This window comes from Ornithorhynchus anatinus, chromosome 4 (genome assembly GCF_004115215.2).
Source record: "Ornithorhynchus anatinus isolate Pmale09 chromosome 4, mOrnAna1.pri.v4, whole genome shotgun sequence".
Lineage (NCBI taxonomy): Eukaryota > Metazoa > Chordata > Mammalia > Monotremata > Ornithorhynchidae > Ornithorhynchus > Ornithorhynchus anatinus.
Window position 1 is genome coordinate 31,847,667 of NC_041731.1, and position 15,100 is coordinate 31,862,766.

Sequence of the window (15,100 nt, forward strand, 5' to 3'; positions counted from 1 at the left end):
GCAGGGAGTGGGAGGAAGGACGCCCGGAGCTCATATCCTCTCTGCGTGGCTGGGCTCCAAGACCCGAAGGAACGGGGCCTCTGCCAAGGGTCATGGGATTGGAGAGACCCCGGGGAAGTCTCTGAGATTCTCCCGGGGGAAGACTCTGAGGATTCACTCCTCTGTGTCCACAGGCCCCCTTCCACCGCCAAGTCCATCTCCATTCCGGGGCAAGACTCTTCACTGCAGCTGACCTGTAAGGGCGAGGGGACTTGCAGTGGCGGGAGCGGTGGCTCGGCCACCCTCACCGGGGTGAAGCAGCCCAAGGCAAGACCCACCATCCTGGGCTCAGGTACGTTCCCTTCTTCCGCCACCCGAGCCCCTTGGTGCCGGGCTCTGGTCGTTGCATCTTTCCTTCGCCCCTCCCTTAGCCCGTGGGTAAGATGGGGAAAACCCTTTGCCAGCAGGAGCCCCGTGTAGGGAGTGAAATGCTAGGATAGGTGACCCAGCCTAGATAGAGCCCTGCCCGGAGACCAGAGAGTGGGCTCCAACGGGACTTTTGGAGGGCATGCAGGGTTTTGCCCCTTGGGCATCTGGAGTTTCCCATCGGCAGCTAGAGGAGGGATCCCCTTGCCTCCCCAGTTCGGCACTGGAAGGGTGAACCAAGTTCTGCTGCTCGCTCCTGGGCCTGGTGGAGGGATTTGTGCAGACTCTGCCTTTTAAAAATAGACGGCCAGGGCCAGCGCAGGGGCCTGCAGGAGCCACCCCTTGGCCCGAGGAAGCGAAACCAAGAGTCCTCCCCGAGCGGGTCAGGATGGGGAGTCCTTTCTAAAAAGCTTCCTCCAGACCCCCATGATCCCGTGGCCCTGCCCGTTGACCCAGGGGTACATTCCTCGTTCACTTGGCACCGATTTGGTCGGACCAGAGACTTCCCCCTGCCAACTTGGACAGGTCATGCCCAGTTATGTCTCCCGCTAGAGGGCAGAGGAAAGGGAAGTCGGTCTTAGATGTGTTCGGGAGTCTGTCTCTCTGCTAGTCTCGATGCCCAGATCAATCAGTCAATAGTATTTATTGAATGCATGCTATGTGCAGGGTACTGTACCAAGTATTTGGGAGAGTACAGTACAAAAGAATCAGCAGATACATCCCCTGCCCATAATGAGTTTACAGTCTAGGGGATTGAACGGGAGGACTGTGTGCGGTCTGGTTGGCAAGTCTGAGGACCTCACGGAGGCCTGGGCACCACCCTGGGGTTCCATCCTATCCGTTTGGGGAGGGTAGGGGCAGGAAAGTGGCCATCCCCAGAGGTCTTGGGCTGCTGAATCCCTCAGCCACTCTTGACTACCTGGATTCCTTACCTCTCCTCCCACCCCACGGACAGTACTTATTGACCTTCTCAGATTCCCTCCAAGTCTCAGCTTTTTCTGTGTGTCTGACCTGCCCTCACATTCCCCCTAGAGTCCTGGCTTCTCCCCAAACCCTCCTCTGGGGACCCCTGAGGGGAATGGAGAGAGAGAGAGAGAGAGAGCAAGACTCCTGGCTTTACCGCAAGTTCCTTTTTGAGCTCTTTGGCCCCAGTTTTCCTGTGGGCCTGTGATGATGCTAAACACGCACTGGAAAAAAAACTATTGCAATTCATTCCCAAACTTACCACCCTGGCCGGAAAAGTTCTCCGAGAGGAGGCCCGTTCGTCCTCTTTAATCAGCCAAACTAGCACCTCTAGGGGTTGGCCATCTGGGGAGCTGAATGCCAAGGGTTCCCCTAGACACCTCCTCACACTTACACCCCCGACCTCCTCAGTCCCCCTGCTTCCTCTCTTGGTTAACTTGGTTAGAGAAGCAGTGTGGCTCAGTGGAAAGAGCATGGGCTTGGGAGTCAGCGGTCATGAGTTCGAATCCCGGCTCTGCCACTTGTCAGCTGTGTGACTGTGGGCAAGTCACTTCACTTCTCTGGGCCTCAGTTCCCTCAACTGTAAAATGGGGATGAAGACTGTGAGCCCCACGTGGGACAACCTGATTCCCCTGTGTCTACCCCAGCGCTTAGAACAGTGCTCTGCACATAGTAAGCGCTTAACAAATACCAACATTATTATTATTATTATTATTATTATTAACTAGTTTGGTCTGCCCAATTGATTATAAGCGCCTCAATGACAAGGAGCATGTGTTTACTTCTACTGTGCTCTCCCAAATGTGTAGTACACTGTTTAGCCCTTGATAAGGATCATGGATTGATTGATTGATTGATTGATTGATTGATTATTTGGGGGCCAAGGCCCGGCTCTGGGAGCTAGCCCAGCCTAGGTAGAGCTGCTCAGGTTCCTGACCAGCCCTGAGTTGAGGCAGTGGCAGCTGGAAGAAGGGGGCAGTGGAGGAGTTCTTTGGATAAGGAGTTCCCCCTCAATCCCAGGAGACCGGTCAGAGGGGGACCCCTTCTGATCTCCCTCCTCTGCTCTCCTGCAGGGGTGCCCGAGGAGCCAGATCAGAACCTCTCCAGCCCCGAAGAGGTGTTCCACTCTGGCCATTCCCGCAACTCCAGCTACGCCAGCCAGCAGTCCAAGATCTCGGGTGAGTGCCCCCCCCGTGAGTTCCTGGTGAGGCGTGGTTTCCGGGAGCTTTGGCACCAGAGCGGCCCGGGACTCTGGCTGCCGGGGCGAGCCCCCTGGGCCTCTGGGGCCATGGACTAATCCCAGGGTGACTGGTCCTTCCCCAGGTTACAGCACGGAGCACTCCCGCTCCTCCAGCACGTCGGACCTGACGCACCGCAGAAACACATCCACAGGCAGCAGTGCCTCCGGGGGGCTCAGCATGACGGTGGTGGAATGTCCTGAGAGAGAGAGGGAGCACAAGCCCGACAAGCCCCCCCGACCCCCCAGGCCTCCACATATGCCAGACCGATCATTCAGGTGAGAGGTCTAGAGGGCACCGGGAAGCTATCCCAGCCCTGCCCTCTCTCGGGCTGCTTTAGTGAAAAGCACTGTGGCCTAGTGGATAGAGCACAGATCTGGGAGTCAGAAGGATCTGGGTTCTAATTCTGGCACTGCAACTTGTGTACCATGTGATCTTGGGTAAGTCACTTCACTTCTCTGGGCCTCAGTTACATCATCTGTAAAATGGGGATTAAGGCTTTGAGCCCCATGTGGTATAGGGACCATGTCCCAACCCAAATTGCATATAACCACCCAAACGTTCACTAGTCAATCAGTCAGTCAATTGTATTTATTGAGCGCTTACTGTCTACAGAGCAATGTCCTAAGCTCTTGGGAGAGTTCAATATAATAATAAACAGACACATTCCCTGCCCACCGCGAGCTTACAGTTTAGAGGGGAGACAGATAATGTAAACAAATAAATAAATTACAGATGTGTACATAAGTGCAATGGGGCAGGGAGGGGCAGATGAATAAAAGGAGCAAGTCAGGGTGATGTAGAAAGGAGTGGGAGAAGAAGGAAGGAAGGCTTAGTCAGGGAAGGCCCGTTGGAGGAGAGGCCTGTTCAATAAGGCTTTAAATTGGGGGAGAGTAATTTTCTGTCAGATATGAGGAGGGAGAGCATTCCAGGCCAGAGTCAGGATGGAGGCGAAAGGTCGGCGGTGAGATAGATGAAATCGAGGTGCAGTGATAAGGTTAGCATTAGACGAGCCAAGTGTTCTGGCTGGGTTGTAGTAGGACAGTAGCGAGGTGGGGTAGGAGGGGGCAAGGTGATTGAGTGCTTTAAAGTCAATGGTGAGGAATTGGCGTTTGATTGTGGTTTGACTGTGGTTGTCCATCGGGGTAGATGGACAACCACTAGAGGTTCTTGAGTGGGGAAACATGGCCTGAATGTTTCTGTAGAAAAATGATTTGGGCAGCATTATGAAGTACAGACTGGAGTGGGGAGAAACAGAAGGTAGAGAGGTCAGCAAGGAGGCTGATATAGTAATCGAGGCGGGATAGGATGAGTGATTGGATTGGTCGGTCAGTTGAAGTAGAGTTGGCTCCCCCAGTACTGGCTCCCCCAGTACTGGGTGAGGCTGTCTTCAGCTAGGGTGAGGAAACCCTTACTCTACCCCCACCCCCCCTCAAAGAGAGCCAGCAGACAAGTCCAAAGAAGCTGGGGTTGCTGGAGGAAGATATGCGGGTGGCGCTTGGCCCCCCCATAAAGCAACCCTGGAGTCCCTGGTAGCCCCTCGCCCGCTCAGATCATCGACCTGGCCCCCGACCCACCCTCCTGCGGATCGTTTTTCAGGAGGAAGAAGGATTCGGTGGAAAATCACCCAACGTGGGTCGATGACACCAGAATCGACGCCGATGACATTGTGGAGAAGATCATGCAGAGCCAGGACTTCACCGACGTCAGCAACAACGAGGGTGAGGGTCCCCCCCGAGCCTGTCCCTGCTCCCTCCCCCCCATCCTATCTGGAGCAGGAAGTTTTCCAAAGGGCAAGAGGCGGGTGGGGAGAAGGGTGCCCCTGCCCCGGCCCCTTCCTGCCCCTCTCAACCCCTCACTTCCTCCCTACAGACAGTAACCTGCGGCTGTTTGTGAGCCGAGACGGCACCACGACGCTGAGCGGGATCCAGCTGGCCAACAGGTAAAGCAGCCCCTCTCCCTGCCTGAACTCAGTGAGAAACAGCGTGGCCTAGTGGGGAGAACGCGGGCCTGGGAGTAAGAAGGACGAGGGTTCTAATCCTGGCTCCGCCATTGTGTGACCTTGGGCAAGTCACTTCACTTCTCTGCGCCTCAGTTCCCTCATCTGTAAGATGGGGGTTAAGTCTGTGAACCCTGTGTGTCCCAGTTAACTTGTATTTACCCCAGTGCTTAGAACAGTGCCTGGCATAGAGTAAGCACTTAACAAATACCACAGAAAAAAACAAACAGTCCACCAGGCTTGAGACCACTATCACAGTCTGCTGGTTTTTGTGGGCTTCCCCTCCCCTGCAGGGGCCTGGCTGTCAGACTGTTTTGAGGGGGGATAGTGAGGTTTGGGGACTTATTGCCAGGGACTTATTTGAGGAGGCTGTGTCCCCCTCCTGGGCTGGAAATCTCACCAAACAGCAGTTTGGCTAGAGCAACTGGGAACCCTGGCCCTGCCCTCCCCTAGTCCTGCCAAGAGGGTTTGACCCTGCCTGGCCCGGATGCCTCTTCTCACCCGCTGTTGTTCAAGAGTCACCATTGCAACCCCCTGCTGCCATCGCTGTTTGACTCTGGACCCCTGGGCTGTTGACCTTGGCTCTCCTCCCCCATCTCTTTGTTTCTAACCAGGCTCCCTCCTCCTCTCCCACCCCACAGGGTCTCCTCTGGAGTTTACGAGCCAGTAGTGATTGAAAGCCACTGATCCCAGAGGAGGAGACGCCTAGAAGGCCGGCTCCCCGCATGCCCGTGGGCCTCTCAGCATCCTCGGTCAGCTACCCGTCATTCCGGAAGGGTGGCCCCTCAGTTCTACAGGCTACCTTTCCCTTTCTCTCTCCTCCGTCTCTCCAGCTTGGCCTCTCGCCCCTCTCCACTCCTCATTTTTGCACTCCAGACCTGGACCGGGCCTGCCCCGCTTGGGAAAATGGCTCAAGATAGCTGTTATCCCTCCCACACCGCAGCTTTGAGGCCATCCTGTTCTCAGTCCTTTCCCCAAATTCCAGCCCTGGCCGGATGGAGCCACTGTGAACATTACCTTAACCACTCACCCGGGGGGAGCCACACCGGTGGGGAGCCAAAGGCCAGGGCCAGTGACGGGTAGAATGGTTCCTGGGAAACGAGGAAACCATCTTGGCTCAACCTCCGGGTCACCCTCAAGACACCCCCACCGTCCAGTCGGAGCAAACTACTCTCCGGAGCCTGGATCGAAGGGGAGAGGAGACAGGGTTCGGGGCGGGCCGGCCCTTGTGAGCCCCGTCCAGAGGTGGGCTGTAGCTCTGTGGCTAGGCGGGGAGTGGCGTTTAGGTGTCGCTTCCAGTCACCCCCTCGGAGAAGCAGGCGAAGAGCACGGTTTGTCCGTGTCCTCAGCCTCCCATCTGTCCTACAACAACGACTGTGAGTATCCTCCTTCTCCTCCAGGCCCCAGGGAGGGTGAGGGCTGAGAGTAGTCATCCCCCCGACTTCTCCCTTCTCCCTGTCACCATTTCCTCCTCATGCCATTCAGTAACAGAGGCCAGGATTGGGACACATAAAAGGGTTGTTCCTGGAGGCAAGATCGACTGCCTGGCCTCCCTGCCCCTCGGGGTGAGAGGTTGGGGTCCCTGCTGCGTGGCACACCTGCTCCCACTCTGCCCTCCCAGTGGTTTGGATTGGGAGGGCGAGGTTTCCACTGCTCTTCTCTCGCTCGTTCAACTAGGGCCGTGCCCTCAGTGGCCACAGAGAGGGGCCTGCGTGACTACGGTCAGTAAAGATGCTTTTCCCCTCTCCTGGTATCGGATGGCGGGCCCTGCAAAAACCCTGCTGTCCACTGCTGGCCTGCAACCTCCCACCCTCACCCCAAAACCATTTCACTTTCAGCTGATAAGCTACTCTGCCCAATGCCACCCTTGTTCCTTTGGAATCGTTTCTGCTGTTGCTCTCAGCAGCCCTGCACTTTGCACACTCCACCCGGCCTGGACCGCCCCCAACCCAGGCCCACCTGCCAACCCACCCGCCACACACCCTGTCGCCAACGCTCACAGGGTGATAAGATGCCCTCCCCGCTTCTAACCCTCTCCTCCCACTCTCCTGGCCTCCCTGGAATTATCCAAGGTGTGTGGCTCGGCCTGCTGGGCGGGTCGTGTTGCAGAACTGGAATGAATGGGGACTAGGGCGGGCCTTTCAGTGGTCCCCTTGGTCAGGCCTGGATGCCAAGCTGACTAGCAAATGGGCCTGCAGGATCACCCTGGGGTTCCAAACTGCCGGGCCCACGCAAAGAGGAAGAGGCACTGAAGCTAGTGGAGAGAAGACTGCACAGCTGGAATCTGTGCTCCGGTCTCTCTCTCCTCCCTCCTCTCCTCCCTCCTCTCCACAGGAGGCCAAGCAGGAGACCGAGGGGGCTCGACTCCCCTGGGGTAGGCAGGGCCTCCTGCTTTGAAGTGATTCAGTCCCTATGTGCGGACTCATGGTCTACAGTGGGGCACGGGTCCCCCTCCACCCAGGGCTGAGTCTCCGTGGGAGCGGTGGAGAAGCTGGGCAAGAGGGAGACCCAAAGAACCCGGCCCTGAGGAGAGGACCCCATTATGAGGCCGGAGGAGCAGCAGCCAGGACGGAGGGGTCGGGTGGCGGCTCATCTCCCGCGACCCTTGCTGCCCGTGCCACCTGGTGACCACTCCTCTTGCCCCCCACTCCCCCGTTCCTTTTTCCCTTGCTGCCCTCAAGGCTCCTGGGAAGTGGGGCAGTTGTGGTCGTTGGGAGCGGGGCAATCCACAGGGAAGACTTCTTTATTTCCCGAGCAGCGGTCTTGGGGGTTGTCCCTGTCAGGGGCTGCCCCAGTTACCATGGGAACCCGGGGGCTCCCCTCCCCCTGCTTCCGTCTTGCTGCCCCTCCTCCGGCCCCCACCCTGCCACGGTCTGGTTCTTGGCCAAATTCTGAATATTGTGGTGTTGCCATGTGTGGCCATTTCAGCCTCAATGCTAAAACCACTGGCTAGACTTCTTTTTTCTTTTTTTTTTTCCTGTTTTCCGTCGTAAAGTTGTAATTTTGTATAAACCCAGCGGGCTGGTGTTAGGGGTTTTTTTGTGTGTGCTTCCTGTTTTTCTTTTTTTTTTTTTTTTGTTGATGTTGTTTCCTTTGGTATTTTATTCCCCAGAGAGAAAGTGTCTTCTCCCTTTCTCTCCTCCCACCCCGCCCAGCTGGCTCTCGCTCCCCTGGTGGGAATGCGGGGAGCTGATCAACTCCGTTGAGGTGGAGGGAGCCATGGGGCAGAGCTGGACTCTGCTCTGCTTTTCTCTCCACCACTCCCCGACCCCGCCAAAGCAGAGGTGACTCAGTTTCCCTCTCAACTGTTTGACAGCAGTTTGGGTGTTTCCAAATCCTAGTTTCTGGAAGGCCGCTATACAGGGAAGACTGAGTCCCAAGTGTGTATTTTTTTTTTAATTACCCTTTTAGAAATGAATGAATGGCAGTCAGCATCCAATGAGGCAGACCCTGCTGTCTGCTGTCTGCAATGGGCCCTGATCGGGAAAGGTGCCACCCCAGCCCTGGGTGGGCAGGTGGGCGGGCAGGCACCCCTCCTCCTGCATACGACTGGCACTTTACATGGAAACTGGCCTCGGTCCTGAGGAGTCCCAGGATCACAAGGCCTCTTCCCCCTCCTCCTCCTTTTCCTACTCCTCCTTCTCCTTCTCTTCCCCTTTCTCCTCCTCTTTCTTCTCCTCCTCCTCATCCCAGCCCCATGTTCTTCTCCTGGGGGATGTGGGCTCCTCTGGAACGGTTTGTGGAAAGCTTCTTCCGGGAGCGGAGCTGGGGAGAAAACCGCATCATGGGCTGTTGACCAGGAGAGATCGGGGTAGGGGGTGGGAAGGGAATCTTTTTCTTTGAAATGATTTTTGGTTTTTAAAGAGTGCACAGCTGGACTGTGCACCTTGAGGGCTCCTGACCCGGAGTTCCTGTGGATGGGGGGGTTCCCGCCCCCAACCCCCCACTTCCCACCACCCTTCTCCCCTTCTATTCCTCATGATCTCTCACGTTCCAGCTTTAGGGCTCCTCAGTCCTGCCCCCTGAGAGACACACACTCATGCTGCACACACACACACACACACATATTTCCCCCCCTCCCCCCAACTCACCCACCCCTCAGGGAGGCCCTGGCCATCCCCTGGGGTTGAAAGGAATATGCAATGATCTGGGCCTGGGGCAGTTCCCCGGGGAGGGAGATGCCTGTCCTCTTCGACTGATTTCCCGAGCTCTGGGTTTCTCCAACCAGGCCATGCCAGTGCTTTATATTCAAATCGTGAGAGACAGACAGATTATATTAGAGATATTTTTGGAATGGGGATAGGTCTATGCAAAACCAATTGGGAAATCTCTTGAGAGACAGATTATCGTTTTTACTGGGAAAACTAAAAGTGAGGGAAAATTGATTTTTTTCACCTAAAAGCGCGTGGATAACGGGGACTGCTCTATTTTGATGATTCTCGGAGACTTCTTGGGACAGGGATGCATTTCCCTCCCCTTCCCCCTCCCTCTCCCCTGGAGGTTTTGTGAAATCCTGCTCTTGGGGGGGCCAGGGGGTTTCTTGTGTTTCCCCCCCATTTGTTTTTTTTGTTTTGTTTTGGTTTTTTCGTTTTTTTTTTTCTAACGGAATGCCGCCGCCAACTCTGATTCAAAAGATTGTGTTTGTATTTCTGTATCCAGTTGATTCCTACTGTAGAATAACTGTGTAAGAGGAATCGATCTAGGGTCCGATGTCATTATGGTTTGAGGGAAATTAAAGCTGTGGGGTTTTTGGTATTCGAGCCATGTGTTCTCTGTCTTGCTTGGGTCGGGGTTTCGAGTGGCTTTGATGGAAGCTGTCCCCTCTAGAGGGGCGAGTCGGGGCTATCTGCCAGCCCGATGCCTTGGATCCTGGGGGAATGAGGGATGCCAGCACCCAGCCCAGGAGGAAGACAGGTGGGGGGATCCTCTGGACTGGGGGGAAATGGGTAAACCAAAAAATAACAACTTAAGTCCTCCCTCTTCTCGCATTCCCTTCCGCTTCGCCCTGACATGGTCCCTTTATTCATTCCCTCTCCAAGCCCCACAGCGCTCGTGTACATATCTGTAATTTATTTATTTATATTAATTTCTGTCTCCTCCTCTGGCTGTAAGCTCGTTAAATTGTACTCGCCCAAGTGCTTAGTGCAAGGCTCTGCACACAGTAAGTGCTCAATAAATACAGTTGAATGAATGAAGGAAGGAACTAGGCACCCCCACTTCTATATCTGCCCACAAGAGATGAGGAGGAGGAGGAGGAAGCTGGAAAGGGGATGTGGAAAACTCACTAAACTCTGCCTTGCCCTTTTCACCCTCACTGCTGGCCCTGTTGTCACTGGGTCCAGGCCACCCACCTCCTCTCCTATCCCAGGCTAAATCCGGCTCTCCTTGTTTCAGCATAGCCACAGCCAGGTATTGTGTCTACAAGCTGGGAAAGTGAGTCAGGCGTCGCTCTGACTTTAGAGATCCACTGGTAGGCTGACAGTCCAGCGCTCCTCATCACCCCGCTAGATGCTGGCAACAAACGAGTCCATGAATCGGGGAAGCCTCCAGTGGCAGGGCAGGAGAAGGGACAGGCTTTCGTGTTCCACGAGGCAGAGGGAGAAACGGAGACGTCGAGCAATAATGGGATGAGAACAGGTCTCATACCAACTCTGTTGTAGTGCCCTCTCCCAAACGCTTAGTATAGTGCTCTGCACTCAGTAAAAGTGAGTTGAGAAGCAGCAGGCCCTGGGTGTCGAAAGGACCTGGGTTCTACTCCCAGCTCGGTCACACGTCTGCGGTGTGACCTCGGGCAAGTCACTTAATGTCTTGGTGCCTCAGTTACCTTGTCTGTAAAATGGGTATTACTTCTGTGAACCCCATGGGACATGAATTGTGTCTACCTGATGTGCTTGTGTCTCCCTCTGGCACATGATGATGACGATGGCATTTGTTAAGGGCTTACTATGTGCAAAGTGCACTGTTCTAGGAGCTGGGAAGGATACAAGATGATCAGGTTGTCCCACGTGGGGCTCACAGTCTTAATCCCCATTTTACAGTTACATGTGCCCTCTTACTATGTGCCTGGCACATAGTAAATACTGAACAAATGCCATTTTTAAGAAAAGCATGATGATTATGGGATGGCAACAGTTAGCGGTGAGATGGGGAAAGAGTCAGGAGCAGATCTGCACACTTCCCGGGCCGGCACCGGAGGAGATGGAGAGCCAAAGAGCCACCCGCAGTCTGGGAAGGACTGGGCTGGAGGCCAGAGCCAAGCGAGGCATGACTCTCAAACTCAGCCACGAAAAGCAAAATAACCCAAGGACAATTTAATAGGAGCTTCTTGTAAGGCGGAGAAGGGACCGCTCAGCGGCAGTGCTGGAAAGCCTTCCAGACATTACCTAAGCCTTTCTGGGGAAAGGCATTGGGCAGAGTCACAGGCCAGAAAGGGGCCCTGAGGCCAATCAATCAATCAGTCAATCAGTGGTATTTATCAACTGCTTACTATGTGCCGAGCACCATACTAAAAAGCAGGCAGAATACAATACCACAGGGTTGGTAGACATGTTCCCTGCCCACAACGAACTCAGTCTAGAGATGGAAGACATTTTCCCCCATCTCTGCACAGCAGCTCTACTCTGTTTTGGAAGCTCGGTGCTGCCAATCCCTTTAGAAATGAGGCTATGTGCAGATGGAGGGCACTGGGAAGGGTGACTTGAGAAGCAGCATGACAGTGTGTAGAGCACAAGCCTGAGAGTCAGAAGGACGTAGGTTCTGATCCCGGCTCTTCCATATCTGCTGGACGTAGGTTCTGATCCCGGCTCTTCCACATATCTGTTATGTGACTTTGGCCAAGTCATTTAGCTTCTCTGGGCCTCAGTTACCTCATCTATAAAATGGGGATTAAGAGTGTGAGCACCATGTGGGACAGGGACTGTATCCAATCTGATTAACCACCCCAGTGCTTAGAATAGTGCTTGGCACATAGTAAGCATTTAACAACCATAATTATTATTATTTTTACTGTTATTATTAACCTCAGAGTATCCCCAGGAAGAGCTAAGACTGATTCAGTTGGTCCAGAGAGGGGTTGCCCCGGGACACACAATAAGGCAGAGGAAGAAAGCAGGGACTTTCTCCCATAGAGATGTGATTCTCGGGGTAGCAGTGGAGGGAATCTTGAAACAGACCCCAGTGTGCGAGTGAGTGGCAAGGCATTCAACGAAGCAACCCAAACCGCTGTGCATTCAGCTCCTCTCCCAGGGCTTCCAGATTCTAACTTCTCTATTTACTTCCTAGCCTAGAGACTCAGACAGAACATATACACCCTCCAAGACCCCTCATGGCACCAGTCAGAAGGTGGCATCATTGAGGATGGTATTTTCTTTAATGATGGTCCCGCCCCGGCAACATCGACCACTCTGAGGCTGCCTAGCGTAATGCGGCACTCAGGACGTCAGTATCGGCACAGGATCCGCCTGTCCCTCTCCGAACTCCCCAATAGAGGCCTCTCTCCATTCGGCCTGCACCTCCAGCCCACCCCTTGAGACGCGTAGGGGTCAGGGATTTGGGGAAGAGAAACTGCCATCCCGGCTTCCGGGTCGGGTCTCCTTCCCGGCTTAAGGCCCGAAGCTGTGAAGAGGAAGGGTCTGATCCGTGGCCGGGTGATGAGCTCCGGTCCCGTGGCCCAGGAAGGAGCAGGGCCCGCGCCAGAGCCAGTCCTCCCGGAGCAGCCGAGGACCTTCTGCGGTGTGAGTGACCCGCAGCCCGCAGGAGCCTGCAACCAGGGGAAGGCGAGGGTCGGGACCGGCACCGGGTGGCCAGCTTGGGCCAGCCCAGCCCCCGGCCCCGAGGCCGACCGGCGGCACCGAGAACTGGCTCCACCCTCGGCCCCTGGTGTCCGGACCCTCCAAGGAATGAATCCACTTTCTGCCATTCTCTTGACCCCTTCCTCGTGGCCCTGGGGCCCCGAGAGTCCGCTTGCCTGATCCTGAACGTGTCGGGCAAAGTGCAGGCCACTGGGTGAAGGAGTGCAGAGTAGGTAGGCTCTTCCCCAGGCTCTGCTCTGCCCCACTCTCTGGGCCCGGAAGGCCGGTCACCCTGGGGTCCGTTACTTACCCCAGAGGACATAGAGGGCCAGAGCCACTGTGAAGGCAGCAGCCAGGAGGGTGCCCGGCCCCAGGGCCCAGGGCTGGCAGTGGTGTGGGCAAGCACAAGGGGTCTGGATGAAGAGCTCCAAGCCGTCTGGCCGGCGGGAGGCCGAGGCCCTGGGAGCTGAGAGGCTGCAATTGAAATGGACGAAGGTGCGCAGGGTGTTGTCAGGCCAGGCTGAAAAATAATAATAATAATAATAATAATTGATAACAGCTGACTAGGTGACAACTACTGTGCTACTCTCTGGGGTAGATACAAGATAATCAGGTTGGACCCAATCTCCTTCTCACATGGGGCTCTCAGTCTAAGGAGGAGGAAAACAGGAATTGAATCCCCATTTTACAAATGAAGAAAGGGAGGCACAGAGAAATGAAGTGACTTGCCTCAGGTCTCACAGCAGGCAAGTGACAGAGCCGGGATTAGAACCCCAGTGCTCTGACTGCCAGGCCTGTGCTCTTTCCACTAGACAACACTACTAATCATGTAGGGCTAGGGAGGGGTGGGAGGAATCAGGGGTTGGCATTGGGGTAGGGGGAGCAGAAGGAGAGAGGAATTTCCCCGGTGATTGTCCCTGACTGGCCACCCGAGATCTAAATTCCTCCCACCATTGCTGCTGCTCTCCCTAAAATAATCAGAGTAGATAGTATTTATTGAGCCCTTACTGTGTTCAGAAAACTCTACTAAGCACTTGGGAAAGTTCAGTACAGTAAAGTCAATAGACATGATCCCTGCCCACAAAAAACTTACAGTCTAGAGGGAAAGACTGACATTAAAATAAATTACAGATAGGGGAAATAGCAGAGGGTAAGAATATGTACACTAGCCCTATGGTGCTGAGGGTGAGGTGAATATCAAGTGCTTAAAGGGTACAGATTGAAGTACATAGATGACATGGGTGTGGCAGGGGTAGAAGGGAAATGAAGGCTTAGTTGGGGAAGGAATCTTGAAGTAGATATGATTTTGGGAGGGTTTTTCAGAAGGGGAGAGTTGTGGTCTGCCGGTCATTATTATTGAAGGGGGAGGGAATTCTAGACCAGAGGAAGGATCTGAACAAGGGGTCGGTGGTGGGATAAACGAGAACGGGGTACAGTGAGTAGGTTGGCGTTAGAGGAGTGAAGTGTACGGGCTGGGTTGTAGAAAGAAATCAGCAAGGTAAGGCAGGGGAGAGAGAGAGCTGATCGAGTGCCTTAAAGCCAATCTGTTTGATGTGGAGGTAGATGGGCAGCTACTGGAGGAGTGGAGAGACCTGGACTGAATCCTTTTTCTTATAAAAATGATCCTGGCAACAGAGTGAAGTATGGACAGGAGTGGGGAGACACTTAAGGCTGGGCGATCAGCAAGGAGACCGATGCAGTAGTAGGGGTGAGCTAGGATAAGTGCTGGGATCAGCATGGTAAAAGTTTGGATGAAGAGGAAAGGGTGGATCTTAGAGATGTTGTGAAGGTAAACTGACAGGATTTCATGACAGATTGTGTGGGTTGAATGAGAAAGATGAGTCGAGGACAATGCCATGGTTACAGGCTTATTAGACAGGGAGGATGGTGGTGTTGGCCATGGTGATAGGAAAATCAGGGGGAGGACAGGGTTTGAGTGGGAAGATGAGCTCCCGCTTCGCTCTCTCCCCAGATGAAGGCCTCCAGTCACAGTCACCAAGTCCATGGCCTCTCCCTGCCCCCTCCCACATCTCCCTCCTTCTCTCCTCTCTCTCTCTCTCCCTCAAGGAGATGCCCACCCCATCTTGCTCCCAGAGAGGCCGTGCCAAGTCTCTATGGCCCATCTGGTCCTCACCGATTCCTCCAGCCCCCTCAGTCAGGACAACCTAGTCCCCCAGCCCCCGTCTTTCCTCACCGGGGTAGATCACTGTCAGCACGCCGGTACCATTGCTATAATGAAACTCGTTGTGGCTGTGCCGGCCGTAGGCCGTGTAGCGGGCACTCCCGGGGCCAGGTTGCCTAGAACAGGAGTGAGTAGAGAGGGTGAGGTGAGCTTACGCAGAAGCTTATGCAGCTTATGGGTGGGGAGACCCAGGTGGAGAGCAAGGCAGCCCCCACGCCCTGGCTAGGCCTTACCTGCTCATCACACACACAGCCACTTGAAGGCAGTCGGTGGAGGTGAAGTCAGCTGGTTCGCTGAATGGACGGCAGGGACTGAACAGGACCTGCTCCCCCAGCCTCGCCCCCGGCTCTAGGGACACCTCCAGGGGCCCTACCGCGGCCAGATTGATGACCCCCGAGCCGTCCCACAGGAGGCACTCACAGGGGGAGACCCGGATGCATCCCGGGGACTGGACCGGGGCCCTCACGCCGTCCCACAGGCAGCCGGGCAGCAGCAGAAGAAGCAGCAGTCTGAAGCCCTCCAT

General features: G+C 55.0%; 1 protein-coding gene across 1 annotated transcript in view; it reads left to right on the top strand.

Moving 5' to 3' along the window:
- Positions 1–9,365, top strand: part of FAM102A (family with sequence similarity 102 member A) — a 46,625-nt gene extending 37,260 nt beyond the window's left edge. Inside the window, exons 6-11 of the mRNA XM_029062828.2 lie at positions 174–331; positions 2,442–2,546; positions 2,692–2,884; positions 4,206–4,327; positions 4,479–4,548; positions 5,247–9,365. Coding sequence (XP_028918661.1) covers positions 174–331; positions 2,442–2,546; positions 2,692–2,884; positions 4,206–4,327; positions 4,479–4,548; positions 5,247–5,292 — 694 coding nt within the window. The 3' untranslated portion in view covers positions 5,293–9,365. The remainder of the gene's footprint in view (positions 1–173; positions 332–2,441; positions 2,547–2,691; positions 2,885–4,205; positions 4,328–4,478; positions 4,549–5,246) is intronic.
- The last annotated feature ends 5,735 nt before the right edge of the window (positions 9,366–15,100 follow it).